The following is a 25,297-nucleotide window of genomic DNA, read 5'->3' as shown; positions in this document are numbered from 1 at the left end:
AGCAAACCAGGCCAACTATAGAATTACAAGTCTCTTTCAGTGAGGCTAACGTTGAAAGCATCGCCAGTAGGAGCGGGCATGGTGAATGCCAGCACAAAGTCAGTGGTGTGGAGCCTAATAGAAAATAGAGTAAACTGTGTGTGTGTGTGTGTGTGTGTGTGTGTGTGTGTGTGTGTGTGTGTGTGTGTGTGTGTGTGTGTGTGTGTGTGTGTGTGTGTGTGTGTGTGTGTGTGTGTGTGTGTGTGTGTGTGTGTGTGTGTTCTATAATAACACATTTTCTACCAGAGTGCCTAATGGTTTTCTGAGGAGCTCAAGCTGTGTGCCTATATCTCTTAAGAGGATTCCTGAGTCCTTATCTCTGTGCAGCACTGCGCGGGTGTGAGCTCTCATTAACCTGTTTAATGCACTGCCTTCATTTCGCGTCGCCTCCGCATTGCTTCGATGGACCACGGCAGTGGAGGGCATCGTGGAGAGAATAGTGAGGTGTCACGTTTCGGGATATATAACCCCCGTGTCTCTGGTCCCCGATACTGAGACACTGCTGCAACACTTTACGCGCCAGCTCATGTTATCTATCTGAGTTGAGACTATGCCCTTCACTACCCATCTCTCCCAAAATAGGTCGATTTGCTAGGCTTCACTTCATCAATAGGCCCCTCTCAGAGTGAGGACCTATCAACTGTAGAGCCTCGTTTATCATGGCTAGATTAAGTCTTCTGACAGTGACATTATGAATAGTAAATGATGGAATGGTGTCATGTCATGTCACTGGTGGCGTTGTATGAGTGTCGTAAAGTACTATGTTACATTCTTTTACTTTTAGTGTAATGTTACAGCCATAAAATTTAAAATTTAATTTAACTGCACGCTACATGGATGTATTACATTTAGAGGGTCTGTGAATGCAGAGAAGTGTTTAAAAAAATATTTGATGTAATGAGTAAATAAGAATTCATGAAGAGTTTATGTCAAACATGAACATCGTTCAGATTCAAGAAATTATTCCTAAACCATTATTTATTCATTACTTTTATAGCAAAGACTGAAATGACATGATCAGTTGTCATTGCGTGCCATAGGACGTTTCATTGTATTGTCGACAACAACAGTTCTCATGAGCAAAAGACGAGCTTGGCCAGTTATGTTGTGGCCTTTGTGACTGTCGTCTAGGGAGACAGGTTAAAGGTCAGTGTGCTGTAACAAGAGACAAATGGATGGGGATTTTCACAGGAACTGAGATTGTATAACTAAAGTGTTTGTAGCATAATTTTAATGTTGATGTGTCGGGAACTGCCCATAAGTCCGACATCCCATTACTCCGACCTCGTGGCTTCACGTGTGGATAGGGATAGTAATGGGGCGAGTCGGACCAACGCGCCGTCGGAAAAATGACACATAGGGTTGCCAACCGTCCCGTATTAGCCGGGACGCCCCGTATTTGAGCCAAAAGGGGCGTGTCCCGTACGGGACTTTGTTTGTCCCGGACTCCGGTGTAAAGGGAAAAATAAAATATATATTTCTGTTTGCGCACAATGCGGTGTGTCTGGCTGCGTGTTTGTGTGCTGTATGCGAAGGGCGCTAGGACCGCTCAGTTGACAGGGCAGGCACAGTGCTCGCACGCGTGCGTGTGTGTGTGTGTGTGTGTGTGTGTGAGATTTTCTCCGGTGGGCGCAGCATCATTGTTTGTGTGGCATGTCAGCCTGTTCCCAACCCTAACCCTAACCCTAAAACCGAAAAAAAGTAACTTTATCCGCTGCGCGCGCGTGCATGTGTCCCGTTTCTCCAGTTCTGGATGTTGGCAACCCTAATGACACAGCACCAATGTGTCTGGGTTTAACCCTAGCATCCCTATTCCGGGGCAAAAAGGTAAAGGTGCGAAGGTGCATGCCTATTATAGACCCCTGGGGGACTATGGTCGATGACGTATATAGGTTTTAAGTGAGAAATTCACATGACCTGGTGGGTGTAATCATACCTTGTGCTGACATATTGGCTTTGATCCACATGAACACATTGAGTGAGGCTGATATTGGAAGTGTCATTATGGCTTAAAGTCTGCAGGGCTGCTATCAGAACTGGCAGTATCTTGAAGTGACCTTTGTCCTGAGCCAAAAAGGCTCTCACTTGGCTGGTGAGTGTTTATTGATGTCTGTTTCATGGGCAGTACATTGATCTGTCAATTCGACTTTGATCTCAAATAAAAGAAAGATTACAGTAGCTCATTGCCTTGGTTGTTGTTTTCACGCCAGGCTAAAAATATCAAAGCAGCCAGCTGAAGTACCTCTTCGCTGTTCTGACCTTTGATAGCTGCTTTTGTTTCTAATCCTCTATATAGTTCTGTTCATACTCACCTTGTACTCCTTGCTGCCAGGTGACTCCCCCCAGACACTGATTGCGCCCAGCCACTGACACAGATTCAGTGCATTTCTAATGATACTACAATTACTCCCTCAGGAGGATTTGCTCAAAATAACTCTGTATAATACTGTGTGTACTCCAGTGTGTGTATTATTTTGTTGTCTCGCGTAGCCAGATGATCAGAGATCTCCGCCTACTGAATGATACATCTAGTGACATCATTCAATGTACAGTAGTAAGTTAGCTTAAAGGGGAATACCACTCATTTTCAACATTGAACCATGTCATAATATACCTTAGAGCTGTTGTCTGGAAATAAGAAAAAAGTCCCCCCCCCCCCCTTCTGTGTTGCCTAGAACTGTAGAATCGATTGTTGGGGTCATGTGATCAGTGACATACGCGGAAGGTGTACTCTTTGGCCCGCCCTCTAGGCTGCCTCATTCACTAGAGTGGGGAATCTCACTTCCAACTGAACCAGTGCGACTTGCAGTAGTTTATAATGGCATATGGTTATATATCACATTTCACAAGACATTGTACTTGTAGATAATAGAAATCAATTGGCTGAAAATGCTCTAACAAGTCTTAACTTTATATTCAAGTCGCACTGTTTCAGCTGGAAGTGAAATTCACCATTCTAGTGAATGCAGCAGTCTAGAGGGCGGGCCAAAGAGTACACCTTCCGTATGTCACTGATCACATGACCCCAACAATCAATTCTCCAGTTCTAGGCGACATAGAGGAGGGGGGGGGGTTCTTATTTCCACACAACAGCTCTAATGTATATTATAACATGGTTCAATGTTGAAAATGGGTGGTATTCCTCTTTAACTGCATTCCAGAACCAATGCAAAGAGTTTAGGGTGGATTGTTTTTCAAAGCAGTAGGTTAGAGGCTGTTTTCGCAGCTGTTCTAGCAACTACTGGACATTGAATGGTAGGCGGAGATCTCGATCATCTGGCTACATGTAATCTCTCGAGACAGATTCTGCTAATAGGAGGTGGTGCCCCTAGAGGCAAAAACAAAGGGGGACAAAACATTTTTTTATACGGTCAATGGTTATCAATAGTCATTCAGCATGACTATTGATTGTCCGTGCTGCATATGAATTAAAAGTACCAGAAGGACTTTGGAGTGCTGGCTATTGCTTTATTTACATTCATTCAGCGTCCCTCTGCCTTCATGGCTCTACTGTTTGGCATTACTCACCAGCAGCAACACCTTTTTTTTTAACTTATTTTTTATTATTTTTCCAGGTAGAAAATTCAACGAACAAAAAGACAAATATGAGAAAGACACATACACAGAAAAATAGAATGACATGAAAATAAATAAAGTAAAGACAAACAAAAGTACATTCAAAATTGTGTTGAGGTGGGCGTTACAACACGAGGATTAACATATTAACAAATTGCTTGTTGTTTTTCTTTCTTTTTTTATCAATCAATCAATGAGTTACATTTCTCATCAAACAGTAAGCAGCAGCACCTTTTAACAAGGTTAAAGGGATATTTCACTTTCAAAAAAACTTTGGGTCATTTTATCGCGTGTCTGATAAAATTAATATCAAATATCTAAATACTGAATAAAGCAACTTAAAAACGGTCTGGGGGGTTCACAAAAGCCTGAGTAGACGATAAAATGACCAAAAGTTTTTTTGAAAGTGAAATATACCTTTAATACATGTTTATCTTTTTTGCAAGGTTTGTCATTCTTTTCATTAGCTCAAGGTAGCTCTGTTGCTCTACATGGAAGATATAGTCTGGCTCTTTTGTACTATTCCTTTTAATGAGGTCTGCACTGTACAGCACTTTTGGACGACTGTCCTGGTGGCAAGATGACATAAACCAGCTGTTATGGTTTTCACTTCTGTGGTCTCCTGGTGGGGACTAGTGGAAAGCTCTCAACTCCTTAATTTTAGCATGGATCTGGCCGAAAGCCCTGTTGGATATTATTCTGACGAATTGGAGATTAATTGAGCTACTAAAATAAGACAGTGAAGGACATGGAATCACTAAAGATAGAATTTACTCTTCTTTACATGTGCAAGAGGCCTGCCGTTAAATGGGACAGGCAGGCAGCAGAGTGTTTATTTTAAGCCTATTGTCTGTGCCAGTGGTCTTTATGTTCACCTGTCAAGTCTAAATGGTGTCACTTTACAGCGGGAAGTGTTCTCAGTATGCGGAAAGCCTTTGAGACAATAAACAAGCTCTATTTTTAGTGTCTTTGAAAAGTTGTATCCTTTTATGTAAAATAATAAAATAAAAACACTGCAAAATAGTTGCAATAGAGATAAATCCAAAATGATTTACAAAGTAAAAAGACAAATCCATTTCAGAATGTATCTTGTAAATTGGATTCTTAATCACATTATTATTACAGACAATAAATGCTTTTCTAATGCTTATTGAATGTTCATTCAATATTTGTGGACAGCTCTCTCCTTAAGCTAGAAACCATGTAATGGTGTGATCAATGATGTCACCAAGAATTAAAACCTTTAGTTGCTCTATTGACCATCAATATCAAGGACTTTATTTACTCATTCAGTGTTTGTGTTAGCTATTGCGTCCAAATGATCTTCATCTTTATCATACTGGTTAGAAATAGAAACTAGACTTGACTGGACACCCCTGTAATAAACCCAGTTACACGTACAAGGTTGGTTGCATTCAAATTGTATGTAACTCCTTTGTTTATTGTTGATAAAGAGGTGGTTGTGGCTCAGGGGTAGAGGTGCCGAAAGGTTCCCTGGCTCTTCCTGGCTTCATGTCGAAGTGTCCTTAAAGATACTGAACCCCAAACTTGCCTTGGCTAGCCAATAGTTGGTGAATGTATGGGTGACCATAGAGCTTTGACTTTCCATTAGTTTATTCACATAAATGAATTATCTTTCATGCTAAACTTTGTATTAAAAAATCCATACCTCAAGATTGGGGCTCAACAGTCACTGACAATGAAAGCTTGCATTTCTGTTTTACACCTAGAACAATGAAACATTGTATGAATGACAAGCCTGGCAACAGGTCTGTTTGTGACAACAACAACTAACTAATCCTGTTGACAAGTGACAGTGATCCTTCACCCATATAAACAGATGAGAAAGCCCTGCAGTTCATCCAGGCTGAGAAAATGTTCTACGAGGTGGCACTGATTGAGCTCACCGCCCTTCAGGGCAGCACAGGCAAGTACACTAGCATGTTTTCTACCGTAATGGATGCTTATGGAGAGCACACAGTACAGGATCTATAAGTCTGTGATAGTTTGAACTTGGATCTGGTTCTTTTTTTATTGTTCTTTTGTCTACAGACAGATCTTTATTGATCCCGTAAGAGAAATTCAGTTGTGTCAATACGGTCTCAACAGAAAATGTACAATGGATACTTAATGACCATAGCAGCACAGCATAGTCTACCTTTTATTGCATAAATAGGGTGGGGAGTTGAAATGCTGGTTGTTTGGAATCAGCAGGTCTGGGTCGTTAAGGAATACACTCCCTGTTCACTTAACAACCATTGTTCAACTTCACCCCCATCAGGCTGCTAAAAGATTAACAGCTGATCTGATGTGCTTGTATCGCCCAATTCACAGGTGTGAATTTACATAACTGTATAAATGTTGACCTAGGGTGTCGCTAAAAGAAAGCTTCCCACGTCTGACTACGTAACCTGAGTCAACAAAACTCCAGATGGTCTTGTATACAACAGAGTGTAGATCACTATGCCGTTGGTGCGAAAAGCACATCCGTTTCCACCGCGTGCAAAACAGAGCTCCGCTTTTGACCTCAGTTCATCTTTATTTGCTGTAAATCTGGCGGAGCTCTGAGCAAGCGTTCGCAGAAGCAGCCGGCCATTCATCACCTGCTGCTGCCTCTCCAGACGGCTGCCTCTTCCTCTTCCTCTTCCTCCGTCTGCTGCTGAGGCAGCAGCAGCCCGCTCTTGCGTGGGCCGGGTGGAGGAGTTAGGAGACAGACGTAGTGGAAGACAAATGGCTGCTCTCGGTGTTATATCATTAGCCGCTGCATGGCACCACGGAACACCGAAGCCCCTGATTCAGCACTACTCCCTTGGATTGAATGCTGGTCGTCTCCAGAGGCAGCGCCCAGGACGCTGGCATCCTGCTCGCTCACCAGCCACACTGTAGAATAAACTGGGTTTAACTCTGAGAGTGTACAAATGTAACCAAATGGACCTGTAGGGGTCCATTTGGTCACATGTGTAGACTGCACCCCAGTACCTGCACTGAAATATGCTAATTCTACCTGTATGCTTTGTGAAGGCAAGCACATTATGATGATTACACACTTATGTCAGATGAGCTGTACCTCAGAAATTCGATCCTGTAGTCTCCTGATGAAGCAGCACATGGCGCCACAAGCATATTCCACATGCTTACACAGAGCTATAATTAATCTGTATATTTAAGTACAGATATTGGGGTGAAGGACAGGTCAAACCTCCAGTAATATATTACAACGTGTTAAATATATTACAACAGTAAGATGATTTCACTCTGCAGTGTCTTTGCCAAAATATCAGCCCATTCCATTTCTTGCAATTCATTTCTCTTTTCATTTTGGCCGTGGCACCAGCATCTGTCTGCTTTATAGTATTTCCATTGTTTACCGGTGGGCTTGAATGAGGACAGAGAAATAGTTCTCTCCATCTCCACCCATAATTGTCTTTGTGTACGTGTGCAGTGTGTTTGTACTGCAAGTGTGTTGTGTTTGGTTGTGTGGTTGTGTGGGTGGGAGTGAGCAGAGTAATTCGCCTGCGGTCTCACCTGATGGGCTGTGGTTGCTGCTGCTAGTTTGTGTGTGTGTGTGTGTGTTAGTGATTTGTCGTTCATGATCGATTTGTTCAAAAGAACTAGCTCATTGCCGTGAATGTGAACGAGCTCGTTCACTTTCTGAAACTGTTACGTTCACGCTATCGTGCATGCCCCCATCCCCTCCCCCCGTACACAGGATGGGGGGAGGGGATGGGCGACATAAAAAAAACGCTCTCGCAATGGTGTTTTACACCCATTATAAAACATACATTAACCACTTTAGCACTTTATACCTAGGCTATTTGAAAATAACCGATCTACAAGCTCACAACGCGTCGCCGATCTACAAGCTCACAACGCGTCGCCATGCGACGCGTTGTGAGCTTGTAGATCGGCTATTTTCAAATATGTTAGTACTTTTACTTTTGGTACTTTAAGTATAGTTTGATGCCAATACTTTTGTACTTTTACTCAAGTACATTTTAAACACTAGAAAATAGCGCTACTGAATGAGAACGTGAACGAATCATTTGAAGGAATCATTGCCGTGAACGAAATTGTTCGTTCACTGAAATGAACGTTTTTTTTCCCACACGTGTGTGTGTGTGTGTGTGTGTGTGTGTGTGTGTGTGTGTGTGTGTGTGTGTGTGTGTGTGTGTGTCACAGAGTTCTAGTGGGCGTGGTGAGTGTGTTGTTTGACTCCCATATCCTCTTGTCTCTTGTCTCCGGTCCTCAGTTGGCCCTGCTCTGCTGTCCAGGCTTCACTTGCATCACCACACAGCTCTGCCAATCAGGGCAGATTGCCAGATCTGCAGGCTTTTCTTTCTTTTTTCTATTTTTTTTTAAAGAAACTCGGTAGATAGAGAGATAAGGTTTACTTTTTTACTGTGACTCCATGCCCTGCGTGTGTGTAACAGGGCCTCACGAGGAGGCCACGCTGGGCTCAGCAGGATGGACCACCCCAGAGGAACAGTCGGAGCAGGCATCTCAGGCCCAGCACCTGGAACGTCTGGCACAGCTCTGCATCATGAGCAAAAGGTAGGACGCTTCCGATCGGCCAACTGATGTGTTTGCAGAGTGTTCTGCTTGTTTAATTTAAAATTAAACAAAATGTTTATTCTAGGGGCGTGTTGGATTTGTCATTTCAAAGTTTAAAGGGAGTTAGTGGTAGCATTGTATAACATTGTATAACAGTGTTATTGTATGTGAGAGGGCAATATGGGTGGATTATCTTATTCAGTATGACTCTTATTTTTGGAAATAGATTTGAGCTATACAATATAGATAGAGAATGAATGTAAAAACAATATTATGTATGTTTTTGTTTAGTTGTAGCCTGTATGCCAAATGTTTTGAACAGTGGACTGTTGTTCATACCTTTTCTGTCCTGTTTGAAGATTGGAGTTTTTGTTTGTTTGTTTTCACCAAATTTTACCTTTGAAAACATAGAACCAAAAACATACACACACAAATGCTTATACTCACAAACCTTGTCATACTCAATGCACATACATTTTATTATTGTTGTTATTGTTGTAAGTTGTTTTAGCACAGTATTTTTGCAGACTTTGCCACAATGGCATTTTGCTGCTTGTACCTGCTGTATAATTAGTGACAAATAAACATTCTTGATTCATGCACGCAAGCTCATGCACGCATGCACGCACGCACACAGCCACACACGCACACAGCCCCATACACATGCAAACAGCCACACACGCACACACACGCACACACATGCACACACACACACACACACACACACACACACACACACACACACACACACACACACACACACATAAATGCATGTACACACCCATGACCAGAATGGAAATTGTTGTCTCCCATTAAACTCCCATACCAAGTGTTTGATTTCTGGTCACCATGTGAAAAAGGCAGAGTTGAATTTCCCTGTTGAGGTGGAGAAAAGAGACACCGTGCACTATCTGAGTTTCGAGTGTTGCCTGCAGAACACATCAACTGGATCTGGTGTCTCCTGTTGCAGGACTACTTTGTTAGGCCATAACACATGCACACACTTTTTTTTTATCCATCTGTTGTCATTGTTGGGATAATGCCATTTAACCTGATTGCCTTAAAGGGTGGCGGAGGGCGGAAGGTTGCAGGGGTGGAGCGTTCCGGTCGGGCACGGTCATTCGTCAAGGCAAGAAATCTAGTTAAACTTGAATGAGATGTACCGCGGGTGCATGACTGTACCCAGAGTCTTGGGTTTCTGGGTAAATAAGGACAAGCTGGAATTTGCTACGGCTCTTTAATTTCCTAGAGAGAGGAGTATAAGAATTGTGGTAAGAAATAGGGTTTTGTTATTAAGGGGCTATGGTTGCTAATAATTGCTAATGCCTCCATGCCCGCAGTCAAACCTCTTGTGGACAGGAAGTTGTAATCCTTCCTGAATCTTTCAGTAATGTGGTAGGAAGTCCTTTGGGCTGGCGAAGGGCTTCTCTGTCTTTGACGATCGGATGTCTTCTGAGGACCTTCTGAAGCAGTGTAAACCAACACCTGGCCATTACTAATTGAAGACAAGTGTAGTTTTGGAGCAGTGATGCTGACATCTGTCACACTAAACAGATCTTGCTCTACATCCATACACACACGTGAGGGTGATGAATGCCCCTGGCTGGCACTACCTGCCGGGAGATATGAGCAGAACAGCTGGTGCTTGTTAAACGTGCCACATTACAATACCAGTGTGTTCACCTAGCTTAACCCCAAAGAGCAGAGGGCTGCTGGTGGTGGGGCACAGTCCAGTAAACAAACCTGTAAGCGCCATGCCTTTGTGTAATTCTCCCTGGAGGCAAGATTGGGACAGTTTGTTCTGGCAGAGAGAGAAGGTTTCCACTTCCTCCATAAGGCAGGTCTAATGCCAGCGGTCTCATCCCACTCTAATCACAGCACACGTATGATTAGATTTGTCATTCCGCTCTGCCCCAAACACTGAAATAGATATGCCTGACTGACAATGCAGCATGCAACACTAAGCTTAATTAAGGTCATCCTTTGTGGGCCTCTCTGAAAAGATGTATTTGCGGGTTTAAATTGAACAAGTGTGCCCAGAGCAGAGGTAGATTTCATCTCGTAACCCGGATTGAACCCTATGAGGGTGATGGATTGCTTTTCCTTTCAGCAGAATATTTTGACTCCACGAAGACACACAGAGCAAAAAGGAAATTAACCCTCTCATCTTCCTTTTCTTTCAGACCCCACCTTGCTTTGGAATACAGTGGAAAGGTATGGGATGTACTGTACTGTACTGTATCTTGCCTTCTGCGTGCGTGCAACAGCTTTTCAGCTCTTTGAACAGATTCAACATTTAACACCACCCTAATGACCTCCAGTCATTAATAATAATGTGTCTCACAGGCCACTAAGATCCACCAGAGAACCTTTGGTAATGACCACCCCATAACAGCCAGGAGCCTGGAGCTGTTGGCCACTGTCTACGCTGAGATTGGCAAAACGGAGTATTCAGGTAAACACTCATCTGTGTTAAAGTCAACACAGCTCGACTTTATTGTCACATCACAGGTTTACAGGTGTAAAAAAACTGGGTGAAATTGGTTTGTCGTACACGCTCCATCATTGCAGTTTCAAGAAAGGTGGAAAGAAAGAAAGAAAGAAAGAAAGAAAAAGAAAGAAAAAGAAAGAAAGAAAGAAAGAAAGAAAAAGTCAGAAGAAATACAGGTCAGAAATCAATATGAGCAGTGTGGCAGAGTGGCCCCCTGGGAAATTGAAGGTCCCCCACTCTATCCCAGGCTCCCCCTGAGTTAGTGTCGAAGTGCCCTTGAGCAAAACACTAAGACAGTGAAATCGGGTCAAATATCGTACAGTGTGTAGGGGTCTTAACTGCTCCCAATAAGCAGGCTGGTGACACCAAACGTGGTCGTAGCCCCAGACACAACAAAGGGTTAATTGTGCCCTGCCTGGACCGTTCTCTCTTGTGCACCACACACACACACACACACACACACACACACACACACACACACACACACACACACACACACACACACACACACACACACACACACACACATATACACACATATACACATACACATATACACACACACACACACACACACACACACACACACACACACACACACACACACACACACACACACACACACACACACACACACACACACACACACACACACACATATACACACATATACACATACACATATACACACACACACACACACACACACACACACACACACACACACACACACACACACACACACACACACACACACACACACACACACACACACACACACACACACACACAATGCACTTACCCACTTGTGAAGAATCCTTATATGATTTTTAAATTTGTCATCTTGCCAACCCCATTGTACCACTGACCCTTAAGTATTTTATTCTCAATTGCATCTTACATGCCAGCGTGACAAGTAATGTCAGGGGTATAAATTGAAGGTCCTAGGTTCAAATTTCATCAACAACTCAACAAGCAAATAGAACAACTATGAAATCAAACTGGTCTGGTTAAAAACAGATGATTGATGGTTGAAATTCATCAATCAATAAAAAACTAAAACTACAATTGATGAAAGGCGAAAACTGATGAAAGGTCAAACAAAAACGAAAACACCTTATCTCAAAAGGATCTATCAAATGCCTTAAATAACTAGAATAGCTGTCAAAGTAATAAAGCAAAAACATTAATTTAATAGGAAATAACAAAACATATAATACTTAAAAAAAACTAAAATAAATAGGAAATTACAATAAATGTAATGCTTAAATAAAAATAAATAAAAAATCACTTCTTCACTGCTTAATATGTGCATTTCTTAATCTCCTCCCTCTGGAGGTGGTCTCCCTCCATAGCCTGGTAAACCCTCCCTCCGGAAATCTCATTTCCATTCGATTTCTAGAAGGAGTCTGGTCTGAAACGCCTTTCTCCAATAACCGCTCTGCTCGCCGAGCCGACGAGCCTATCAGCGTCGTCGCTCATTGTTCTGTGATTGACAGCGACAGTTGGCCAATCAGGTGGCGAGTTCGAGTGAGCCCGAATGAACCCGAGTGCAGCCTGAGAGCCGCCGACAAAAGACGAACGGCAGCCATTGTTGTTTGTGCGAGTGCCTTCACTTCTTACTTTCAGTTTTATAACGCTTTCAAACTTCTTTTTTGAGGCACGGAATTTACTTATAAGATATCGTTTGGATAGAATTTAGTTGTTTAACTTCATATATGTGGTCAATTAATCATGACAGAGCCTATTTAAAAATATAAATTTAGAGAACCGGCAGGGGCGGGGAGTGACACGCATGTATCCCAATAAGGCAACCTATTTTCGGCATGGCCGTCCCAAAAGTCCCGTTGCGTCACATAGCCTGGAGCTCGTCAAAATGAACTGCTCATTGGCTGAAGGGGGAAAACGATCATTGGTTGAAGGGGTTGTCAGTCAACGGTATTACTCCCGCCCAACTCCAGCCCACAGCGATTATTGCAGAAAGGCGTTTCAGACCAGACTCCTTCTAGAAATCGAATGGAAATGAGATTTCCGGAGGGAGGGTTTACCAGGCTACTCCCTCCATGCTCTCCCCTCTCCTACCACAGCTAAAAGAGAGCGTGAGGAGGGAGGTGGGCTGCCTCCATGCTCCTCGCCTTACAAAGACCACCAACCTTCGGATTGTGATGCCTCTCCTTTATTAACGCACCGCCAGGACTTTCACCAATATGTTCGAGGTCATATTTACGGTTGAAGGGAGATTTGACAGGTCAAGATGAAATGACATAATGACTGAATCAACAAGATACACCTACTGATGATTATGGTTAATTATGACACAACAGCACTCATGCGGCCATGTACAGTAGTTTACTGTAGTGTCAATTAATCACATAAGCATGCAAGAAAATGTTTCACTGAGTGAATTTGAACCAACAACCTTCATAATGATTCATTAAAAAAATCTATCAAAATTCAAGGTTGCAAAAAGATGTCAATTTGACATCTTTTCAACTGCCATGAGGCCATGGGGAGGGTTTACAGAGGTCTGGCACCTCTATAAAACTTTTACCACTATAAAACCTTTGTGTGTATTTGACCATTGTCAACCAGAAGATTACAGCCAGCTACAAACATGGAAAAACATCTATTATGAGCTTTAAACCCTCAACCTCTGGTATGAGAAGTGACATATCATACCACTGCACCACTATTGTGTATTGTCTTGCATGCTCTTCAGCAGTGGTGGAAGAACTACTACACATTTTGTACTTAACCACTTTAGCCCCAGCATCCCTATTCTGGGAGGAAAGTTTGTCAAAAATAACAGATCTACAAGCTCACAAGTCACAACGCGGCGACGCTAAAGGCCATCTGGCCTGGCAAAGACACTTAAAAGAGATAATTAAAACTGGCAAAGAGACTATGTTTTCGCCTTGCCTGTTAATTTCCGGTACTGCTGAATCAGTCGCGTGAAACTTTGCATGCATGCTCCCGGGAGGCCTAGGAAAACAACCTCTGGCCTGCATTTTTCACGACGGCCTGTTATTTTGTCCAAAACTCACACATATCGGTACCCATTATATCTGGGGTCATCTGATCAAGATGTATTAGTCTGAATTTTCAGATCCCATTCCAATTGGCTATGGCTGTCTACCAATGTTTGCGGGCCCTGGCGGAGACCTGTGCTCCGAGGAGTACTGTCCGTGGTTTATTGATTACACTGGCCTCAGTGACAGATAGGTGACAGATCTGTTGTGGATCTGTGTTGTCAGCTGATTATTTATGCCAGCTGGCAATCGTTAATTTGTAACTGAAGCCACTCCTTTAAAATGTGCTATTTTGTTTCATTGTTACACTCTGATGAAGGCCGTGTGTGTCGCCAAGCCACAGATGCACACCCGTACTCGAGCTGTGGCACGCATAAGCATTTCACTGCTGTGTTGACAACAAAGTCATGCTACCAACAACAAGTTGACTGGAGAAGCACTATTTTCTTAAGCAAACTAATCATCATGTCAAGAAGAAAATGAACACCAACATCATGCGCTTGCCATCGCACTACAGCTACAGAAACAGGTCGTCATTGTGTGACATGTTACATGTGTGCACGCGCAGAGCCGTGCACACACACACACACACACACACACACACACACACACACACACACACACACACACACACACTACTTGTACACACACACACTGCTTGTACCTGTATGAGTAAGTGATAAATAAATCCCTCTTGATTCTCTCAAAACGCCCCAGGCTGTTTTGAGTGCAAACCTGCAAATTGTACAGCACATGCAATACAGTATAGTAAGCACAATACTGACATAACTTCAATATTATGTTATTATTATGTCAGTACTGGGCACATGCAATCAGAAGTCTGCAATGTTTTCACATCACCTTTTAATTGATTTTATGGATTATCAGACAAAGAAAAACAAGAATATAAAGGATAACGTGCATAAGGTTATTTCCAACATTTTCCCAAGATGTTAAAAGACAAAAAAAGACCCACAAAGAAAACAAAGACATTCAACATAAGTAGGCTACTAAATGGCACAATCGTAAAATCCCTGAAGCACATCCCAATACAATAAAAATACTAACTTAAATAAGATTTCATTATAAATCTGTTACCCTATTCAATAAAAAAAATCCTAACCTAACTTCCCTCTACATTGTGTGTCCCTCGTCCCTCTACACATTATGTGTAGCTGAAGGCAGGCTGGTCCACAACACAGCAGCAGTGTAAAAAACGTTTGGCTACAGTAGCCTACATTATTATTCACTCGAGGCATTTTACAAGAACGCACACTGGCCCTGGTAGTATAGTTATGCTGAGTATGGTCCATTTTTATCTGAGAACAGAACACAAATATTGAGGAGCATACCCATTTATGATATTGTACACAATGCAGCTTCTTCTGTTGTTCCACTCAGAGCTGTACTCGCAGCAGTCATATCTTCTGAATTCATCAGTACCAACATGAGTTTGAGGGGGATGCATTTAATACAGAATAAGTACAGAATTATATTATATTGCATAATTTGCAATTTGCTCCGAAATCTTGCAGTCAAATCACTGTACCAAGCAGAACATAATAAAAATGACACTGCATTAATGATGACACGAGTCAGTTAAGTTTCTTAACTGAAAAGTAGAAGACTTCTGTGATAGAGCTACTTGAGTTTGCTCTCACACTTGATATATTTTTTGCAGTATAGGCGGCTGAATATATGAAAAAAAAGCACCTTACCCCAAAAAAAATTGAACAAAAGGTTTTTCAACTGTTTTATGTTGTATGTGGTGTCCTGAATAACATACTAAAAGTTTACCAAAGTTTGCCCACTGGAAAGGTGTTATTTTCAAGATGGCGTCCAAGATGCCCCAAAAATCATTAAAACAGCCTAACTCCTTCTTTATTTATCCTAGACAAGTACTTTTTGTGTCTAACCCCATGTTTTGGGGGCCTGGGAATCCATTGGACTTATCCAAATTGCAAATTGCTAACCCTAACCCTAACCCGTTTCAAGTTAACTTAACTAATTATATAATAAATGTTCAACTACTTATATTTCGTTTTTACTGGAACAATAGGCTTCAAGATATCCTCAAAACACAACAAAACTAGTAGTCACAACTTGCAGTAATTCAGAAGGTGGTGGCAGAGAATATGGTCAGTTGATAGATAGTATTGTTTTTAATATTGAAAGGTTTTGGATAGCTCTGTGGATCAAATTTAGCCCAAACTAAATTCATTTTTGACTTGACCCCAAAAATGTATTGCATTATGAACCAATATCTCTGCACCCCTCCCCTTACTCACCCCACAGGAACTTCATAACTCCTCCCCTACATACACAAGAATATTTATTTTACTCGTGGACGCGCAGTGTCATCTTGTAGACACAAGATTTTGAAAAAACATTAAATAGATGTTCATAGAACCTTTAAACACATTAGGAAGGCAATCAGTGTGAGTGTGCAAAGAGGGGTGGGGGTGGTTATGGAGGTTAGTGTAAGGCTGTCTGAACCGAGTATCTACTGGGTGCCTAGTCAGAGGGGAGTATGGGGGGTGGGTCTGGTCTAGAGTATAGTGGGCCTAGGGTTCCCCTCAGGTGGGTAGAGGGGAGTATGGGGGTCACTGTGTTGCTCCCGAGGCACTTGGAGTGTAGAAGAGCAAAGTTAGGAGGCAAGGAGACCCTGAGCTTCTGATCTCCCCCATGTCCCACGTGCAAAACCTCGAACCTCCATTGTGTCCCTATGTATGCTGGTCCCAAATGGACCTCCTGGCGGGTCTGGCTGGCTCATATGTCCGAGATAGGCGCTCGTGAGTTGGCACAGGTAGTGAGGAGGGTCCCCCCCCCCCCCCATAGTGGTGGTTGTAAGACCTCCACGTAGTGGTGCATGACTGTGTGTCAGGCAGACAAGGGTGTCTATGTCGGACTGGCTCACAGGAGAGTCGGTGGTGGCTGACCATTAATATTCCCAGTGACTTATCATTATGGCTCAGAGCGTCCTCTCCCCTCTCCAGAACAGCTCCAGAACAAAAAAATGGTGTATGCCGAAAGCAATGCTTGTTTGTTGGCCCCTTATGGGCGTGGAGGTCGGTTAGATTGGGATTCTATGGGGAGACTGGAGCCCAGGGCGTGATGGGCTGTCCCCTATACGTACCTTCTTGCTCTTAAAATTATCCAGAAAAAGAGATCAGGGTTCAAGCTTATTGCCAGCAGTACCAATCACAAAATAAGGACATGTGAAATTAATTTTGCACTAAAACCTCACACAACTACTAGTCTCAGGAATAAGGAGATGTCTGTGACAAGCAAATCTGAACCTTATCCATGCCACACTCCTCCACCCTGCCTAGACACCCAGTAGAAGACACTAGATACATGTTGTGATAGCTCTGTGATGACTTGTACACCCTCTCTTGGCCCATAAGGGGCCATTTCTCTCCACTGTAGAGTCCATCTTCTCCATAGACCAGACAAGTGGCCATTTCTTTCCTACTGAGTGTAGTGTTCTCAGCTTTACTATTACTATATAACTATTTTCACAATGTTTGCCTCTTTCTTACCTAATATTTGAGATAATATTGAGTCTTAAGAGTATTTAAATTGTAACTTTAGAAATGTGCAGATACCCTGTATACACTTATACTGTATGTTGGTTTGTTTACTGTTGAGTGAGAAAACCATGTTGCACATAAAGCTATCCATCTGGGGACCCCCAAAATCATTTGGGGGACCCCAGTTTGGGAACGGGACACCTTTACAAACACATTGGTGAAGACATTTCTCTGTAAGGAATGTCTTCCAAGATTTGTGTAATATTCCCAGTCTATCACTTGGCAGCCATGTTTTTACAAATGTCACAGTACCACCCAGTAATAATGAATTTATTCCTTATTGGTATCCAAATACATTTTTAAAGTTTCAACAGATGTGAATTACATATATAGGTATAGGTATAGGTGATTAATTCACCAATCCTGGGCATTATAGTATGTAGAAAAGGGAGAAATGTCCAATTACATTGCTAAATATGCTTATAACCAATTGCTTTGATATATAATTGTACTTATAATCACTTGCCTATTTATATATGCTAATTGGATTCCTAGATCACCAAAACATGGGGCTAGGCACCAAAATGACTTGTGTAGGGCAAATATTGAAGGAATAATGGTCTTTTAAGGAACTGGTGGCGGCCATCTTGGAAATTTGACATTTCTAATGATCAGATTTTGGTAAACTTTTGATATGTTATTAAGTACACCTGATACTACAGTAAACCATTGAGAAACCTTTTGTTCAAATTATTTTTGGGTCAAACCATATTTTCAGCCGCCTAGTAATAGATGAACAGGAGTGACTGCTCCAATATTATTCCTAAATATGAGATTACAAGCACAATTATTAAGCACAATACTGAAGTTGTCAGTAGTGTGCACATGAATACAAACATGCCCAGTGTTTCACTAAGGACAACATACAGTATGATAGGAGTCAGTTAGTTTCTCACAGTCCAGACTGACGGAAGCTCTGATCATGAACAAGCGATAAAGCGGATGTGAAGCCTTCTCCCCACTTCCGTTTCGTCTTTACAGTCACCCCAATGTATCCTAACATAAATCAAATTCATCTAAGCATATATAGCTTGCTGTTTAGCAGAAATGGAAATTAAAAGATAAAATGTAAAGATATTTTTAAAGATATTTTCGTGAACGGAAATGACGAACAGATGCCAGCTTCCTTGTTTGGATTTCGGGAGGTGTAGTTCCAGACTTTATATAGCATTCGGAGATTGTGAAATAGTTGTCTGGCTACGGCAGACTATCATGCCGCTAAGTACGCTACAGTTTACATACTATCTCTCCTGAGGCATGACAGAACTGGAACAGAACCTAGAAATAGGCCATGCAGTTGCTCGATCAATATAGATTTATTTCACATTTACTGTACAATGTCTTGTTTAAACGTTTGTTAACAGTGTTTGGGAGCTTCCATTCAGACTGGGCGGGTTGTGACACAATGATGCTAGTGGCAATTCACTCTGACCAATCAGTAGTCTACAGTGTTTTCACATCACCTTTTGGTATCACATCGGCTCGCTTGGAAACTTGGTGGTAGTCTATTAACCAAAAAGTTGTGTTGAGTTGAGCCAGTACCATGCAGTGGAAAAGTGCCATTAGTCAATGGTTCCCAAATTGGGGGTGGGGGTCCCGAAATTATTTTGGAGGGTCCCCAGATGATTTGCAACATTGTTTTCTCACTCAACAGTAAACAAACCAACATAAAGTATAAGTGTGTACAGGGTATCTGATCATTTCTAAAGTTACAATTTAATGACTTTTAAGACCTTTTCAATACCAAATTGTCAAATATTAAGTAAGAAAGAGGCAAACATTGTGAAATGAATTATTGATAGTTCGACAATTTTTTCAATATTTATCTGTGGAGTCAAACTAAATGTAATGCCTACAATTCCAAGTGCTTGTCAGGGTCGGGACTCGGGGGGCAGAAGTCTACAACAATCCTTGTTATTTATTTTAGATGACGAAGGTGAAATCCAAAACAAGGCAAAGGTCAGAGTACAGCACATGGGACATAATGGTCACGTGGAGGTCTTCCATGTACAATGTGTCTGCACTTTTAGTGACCTTTATGTTGTATTATACACAAAGGATTCCTTTTTGACCTAAACATGGTTGTAACTGAGGGTTGTTTTTAGTGTTAGCAGCTCTGTGCCTCTCGACACCCCTATCAATGTAACCTATCTCACATCTTGATTGCATCAGTGACAACTTGTTTAAAGAAAGGCTAAGATTGCAGTTAACTACGTTATGTTACCATTAAATCAGATCAAACAAATTGAGTTAAACATTTCCTAAACCCACTTTGTATTCACTGAGCTCTGCCTGGCAATGACAGAGTTAACCCTGTCTTTTCTCCGAAAGGTCTGTCCTGCTTTGCATGTTTAACTTTGCCTTATCGTCCGTCACTGAAGCGCTCAGCAGACTCAGTGTGGTTGTCAGTGTTCTTCACTTCATGTCCGGTCATGGTTGTCTCCCTAGACTCGCTGGGTCAGTGTGTGTCTGCGTTGTCCAAACGCTTCGCTGCGGCAGAGTCCCTCAGAGACACCGTCAACTGTCTTCCTCACTCTCACAGAGACAAACGTGCAGATGTACGCCACAGGAAGGAACCCCACCACCATCAAGAGGTAAATTGTTTAATCATTGTGTGTGTGTGTGTGTGTGTGTGTGTGTGTGTGTGTGTGTGTGTGTGTGTGTGTGTGTGTGTGTGTGTGTGTGTGTGTGTGTGTGTGTGTGTGTGTGTGTGTGTGTGTGTGTGTGTGTGTGTGTGTGTGTGTGTGTGTGGATGGGGGGGTGCATTGTTGCAGGTTCATTTCGAGTATAGAGAGGAAACAAGGTTTTTTTTTCTCATAGAACACACTTTAAGTTGAACATTTTAAGTATTTCGAATTGGTCAACTCTGTTATAGACAAATTGTCAGATTCAAGTACAATTGTTCCTTTCTTTAGATTAAAGGTAGTGTAGGTAATATGTTTTGGTTAAAACAAAACGTTTTTTGTTTAAGAGTTAAAGCTTTGTCTATGATAGTAATCATAGCTATATGGTGTTTGTTCAGTAACAGTGTTATTCCCTCTTTAGAAAACAGAAAATACATTTTGAGGTGAGTTGCCAATTTCATCCAATCAGGAGAGATTTATCAATTTATCAGCTTCAATTTTGTCTGCTCATTTCTTTGTGTCATCACTTCCAATATCACTTGTTTATCCTGTATGAGTTCTCTCTCCTGATTGGATACAATTGGTATCCTGACCTGAAAATGCATGTTCTGTTTATTACAGAACACGAGGACGGTGCCAGCTTATTTGGTGCCGGCCTACTCAGGGTCGTGAATACATGGTCATCATATATGTTATGATGACCTCCTCTCTCCTACTTCCCATATTGTACATTCAGTTCATATTCAGAACTGAACGGTGGGAATCATTTAACTAAAATGTTATTTATAAATTGTAAATATTATCTTAAAATAATCAAGCATTATTTATTATGAGTGAAAATGTTATATTATTCATAACTGAATCGATAACACATTTTCTGAGGGTTTACCTGGGGGACGTGAAATGTACCCGCAATTCTAGATCGGCCCTGGGGGGAAGGCCACTTTGTTGGTGTACACTTTTTGAGGGCACAAAGGCAAATGCCAGGGCAGGAAGGCCATCAGATAAAACAATGATTTTAAGTCCACGGATATAATTAATTAAATGTAACTAATGTTTTCAATACTTTGTACAACTATCAGTGAAATAAATAAATGATCTGTTTATTTCACAAAATAATTGATTGTTATTTACAATTTACCAATGTATATTTGTAGAAACTCCTGAGTCAAAAGTTCAGCCTCAGCCCTGGACTAATCAGTCACTGGACTCATTTGAAGATGGGGCTGCTAGGGAGGGGGAGTTGAGAATTCAGAATCTCAAAAAGAGAGACTGGTGTTTAAAAACGATATTGGCAGGAAACAGGCAGAGGAGAAGACGGCACAATCAGATTGGGTATAGTGTGGGCGGGGCATCAAGGTCACTGTGGCCTCAGGTCAGGACATATACCTGTAATTTTTGAGGGTCAGAAGGCCAAACTGAGGGGCCACAGTGGCCATGGCCTTCATGGCCTCAATGGAATTCCTGCCCTGGGCCCATATATGAATTATATACAGTATATAAGAGTGTCCGTGTCAAGATAGTCAGCAATATAATTAACATAGTTACTGACAGACCAATCTGGGAACCCATCTGCAAAACATTTCTTTGAATTTAGAGCTCTGAATCTGTCTTGAGAGATTACTGACAGACAGACAGACATAGGACAGATTACAAAGAATAAGTTATTATGCACTTGTGCAAGTGTTGACGGTGTGCAGTGCAGGTTATTTTATTTTATTCTATAGCCTACGTCTGATCCCTGCCCACGCACCAGTCACCGAGATGATCAGGTGTTTATTAGACATTGCTTTTCCAAAGAATAAAAGTTAAAAATGAATACGAAGAGAATATAAAAATAACAGTCTGGAGGAACAGTAGCAGAAATAGAAATACTATATCATCAAATACAGGACACACTGTCATAAATACACTTGGTTAATACATTAAAATACAGCCTGCTGTGCCTGCCTCCAATTCCTTCAAAAATACCTGTACTGCAGTGTTAAAAGCACCTACAGTAATGAGATGCTTTTGAAACTGTTGATGTTACCCATCTCCTGGTTTGACTATTATATTTGTCGACGTATAAAGGTCTGTGCCCATTATCCATCTGCTATATATATATATATATATATATGTGTATATATATATATATATATATATATATATATATATATATATATATATATATATATATATATATATATATATATATATATACACAGGTATATATATATATATATATATATACACAGGTATATACTCAGAATGACCAAAACCAATGTATCAAGAGTGACAAGTTGATTCAACCATTTTCTATTAAAACCACAAAAGCAGTATGAAATGTATGTACCAATAAGTCTAACATTAAAATACAACAGGGTAGGGGAATTATTATTACTAAGACTGACTAAGGCTGGGTAACTAACCGAAAGGGGGGGTGAAGGCTTCAAGGTCTACTAAAAGGGCCTCAAACATAAAACTACACAGCAAATAAAAAAAGGAAAATAATACCAGACTAAAATCAATTGAAGTAAATAAGTAAACACAGCAAACACAAGATCCAAACCTTGCTAAATTAATTAGTAATGGCCCAGTATAATACACCTATTGCCGTAGCCCTATATTACACATGACCCAACATACAATCATTGACATAACCTAGTCTCTAATATAAAATATGAATGAATATCCTCTGTCCAGGTATCCAATGGTAAAGTCCCCACCTCCATACTAAAGAGGCCAAGTCCCAGCTGTGGTTCCGACCCAGAATCCACCCACAGACGGAAAGGCGAGCGGCGGGTTCGATTCAGGGAACCTGAGACCACTGTACATGGTGAGCATGCATTAATGGAAATCCGCATTTGACAAAAAACATGTAACAGGCCCTATCTTGCACGCCAACTTACCCCTTATACCTAAACTTTTTTGGCATTTTTTATTTTGAAAAACATTTTTCAAACTGTTCAAATAGGCGATCGACATCGACACGTTGTGAGCTTGTAGATCGATTATTTGAACTACTTTAAAATGTTCTTAAAAATAGTAAAAAATGCCAAAAAGGTTTAGGCATAATGGGTAAGGCAGGGCCCTGGTCTTAGCCGGGTGGTTTATGCCTGTATGGTTTGGATCACACCCTAGAGGGGAAAGTTGAACTGTAGAACCAGAGAAAAAGTATGCAATAATATACAATCCTTACGAGTCAATTTTAACACCACAGATGTTGCAAAGCACTGGTCTATGGTGTATAGATAACATACCCTAGTTACTAGGGTATATTTGTACTAGGGCCTAGTACAAAACTAGTATTCAAACTGTATTCTCCTGTGATTGGATTTCACCCTTGTTCTCAGAAACTGTCCATCACAGCTCTGCATTTACAGACTGATATGGACATAAGCACAATATTTAACTGCACTCATACAGTAACCAAATTCATTTGAGTTTGATGGTAAATGAGATCCACCTTTAGACGTCTGCCTTGCACTTAGCAGTAAAATAAACACGCCACATTAAAAGACACAGAGATTGCAGATTGTCCTTTGTGGATACTGTAGCGGTTAATGTAACACCGGACTGAGAGTACAAACATGGGCGTGTGATTTATTTTTGGTGTTAATTATGCATGGAAATGAGACCGCATGCAGTCTGTTTATGCGAGATGGTAGCATTTATGAAGGATGTTCAGGACTTTTACCTGCTGTGCATCAGAGTCTGTCTGTCTGTCTGTCTGTCTGCCTGCCTGCCTGCCTGCCTGCCTGCCTGCCTGCCTGCCTCATGGCTGGTCTGCTGTTGACTGACTGGCCTTTCTTTTGTTGGCTTTACAGTAATTCCATACTATGACTGTTTAGGTGGTAAGTTTGTTTGCAATCGTGTTCAAAACTCACTAACTTACTCTGCATGAGCAAGTGTCAGCCACACTGATCTGTTTCACCCGTCCATCCATTTACAGAAACGTTTGTCATTCTGTGTGTGGAATTGCACTTACTCGACAGCATGGATATTTTCAGTATTCCGTTCATACTCAGTTTGTATGGCTTCCCATATTAGCAACAGGTAACACGCAGCGGTGGACAAAGTACTCAATCTCAGTGCTCGAGTCAAAGTATAGATACTCCTGGTCAAATATTACTCAACTACTAGTGAAAGTTGCTTTGTCAAATTTGTACTTGAGTTAAAGTACTGGAAGTACTTGCTTTTAATGATACTTAAGTATTCAAAAAGTATAAAAGTATTTGCATCGCGATATTTTCACAATTTTCTAATAGGTCTTAAGTGGTTAATTTATAATGTATTTTTATATGTTTTGGTCCAGGTGGTCATGCACTTCCTAGAAATATAGTGTTAAAAGTACAATGGTACAATATTTGTCTTTGAAATGTAGTGGAGTGAAAGTCTTAAAACTTAAAAGAAAGAGAAAAAGAAAGAAATACAGAAGTAAAGTACAGATACTCAAACAATTTACTTTAAAGTAAATGTACTTAGTTACTGTCCACCACTGGTAACAGGTAAAACTCTGCGGCTTACAAAGTGCTGGTTTCACTGGGTCAAGAGGACATGGGGAGAAACATGCATACATAGTACACGCCTAGAAGCTGATTTACAAATCAAAGCTGCAAATAAAAAATAGTTGCCTCTTGTTGCAGCCTATGAGACAACGCCGGCCCGACCCCACCTCGCTCTATTCACCTGCCTCTTCCTGCTGATGTCATTCCTGGGCGTGGCCATGTACTGCACGGACCGCCGACGCCCACAGCGAATGTGCGAGGAGCTGGAGGCCTCGCTGGCCGTGTACCTGCTGCACATGAAACAGGCTCTGTGGGGATGCTGGATATGGCTGACCATGCAATGACGGAGACCGGCCACAGGGGGAGACATGGAGCATTATATAAATATCTTCAGACTCCTCTTTCACTATCCTTGAAGGTGTCCTGGCTGGCCTACAAACACCTCCTCAGCCATTCAGCAGGCTCCTGCTTGCACACTAGGCCTACCTGTGGTGTTGAGAGGAACTGCTCTCACAATGCTATAAGGATAAATGCGTAATCCCAGAAATATGTAGCTTCCATGCCTGTATGTATATGTACTTAGGTGGTGGGTAAGCCACGTTTGTTCCAAGTTCATGACATTTTGCACATTATGCAATGTTTTTTTTATTTCTTGACACTAGTGTATTGTATGTGAGTGAATGTTTCCATGGAATGCAAATATTTATTTTATTACACATCTTCTACATCATGTGTACATCACATTTGACACAGAACTGAATCAAACGGAATGCTGTATATATCGTACAGTACACTAAGGACTATCACAATACTCAGCCTTGTAATTGTACATAAATGAATGTAGAGATATGACTGGCTTTGAATTGGCACCAAACACATTTAAGATGGGGGGGGGGGGGGGGGG

At 41.5% G+C, this 25,297-nt stretch overlaps 1 protein-coding gene across 1 annotated transcript in view; it reads left to right on the top strand.

The window, feature by feature from the left end:
- The window catches only part of cUnh14orf180 (chromosome Un C14orf180 homolog), a 27,801-nt gene extending 2,517 nt beyond the window's left edge, over positions 1-25,284 (top strand). The window contains exons 3-9 of the mRNA XM_084044075.1: positions 5,456-5,542; positions 8,046-8,166; positions 10,350-10,380; positions 10,513-10,621; positions 19,728-19,873; positions 22,589-22,721; positions 24,532-25,284. Of these exons, the coding sequence (XP_083900201.1) occupies positions 5,456-5,542; positions 8,046-8,166; positions 10,350-10,380; positions 10,513-10,621; positions 19,728-19,873; positions 22,589-22,721; positions 24,532-24,737 (833 nt within the window). The 3' untranslated portion in view covers positions 24,738-25,284. The remainder of the gene's footprint in view (positions 1-5,455; positions 5,543-8,045; positions 8,167-10,349; positions 10,381-10,512; positions 10,622-19,727; positions 19,874-22,588; positions 22,722-24,531) is intronic.
- The last annotated feature ends 13 nt before the right edge of the window (positions 25,285-25,297 follow it).

This window comes from Gymnoscopelus microlampas (assembly GCF_963454915.1).
Source record: "Gymnoscopelus microlampas genome assembly, chromosome: 20".
Classification (NCBI taxonomy): domain Eukaryota; kingdom Metazoa; phylum Chordata; class Actinopteri; order Myctophiformes; family Myctophidae; genus Gymnoscopelus; species Gymnoscopelus microlampas.
The sequence above is the reverse complement of the archived record's forward strand: the minus strand, read 5'-3'. Positions and strand labels throughout refer to the sequence as shown.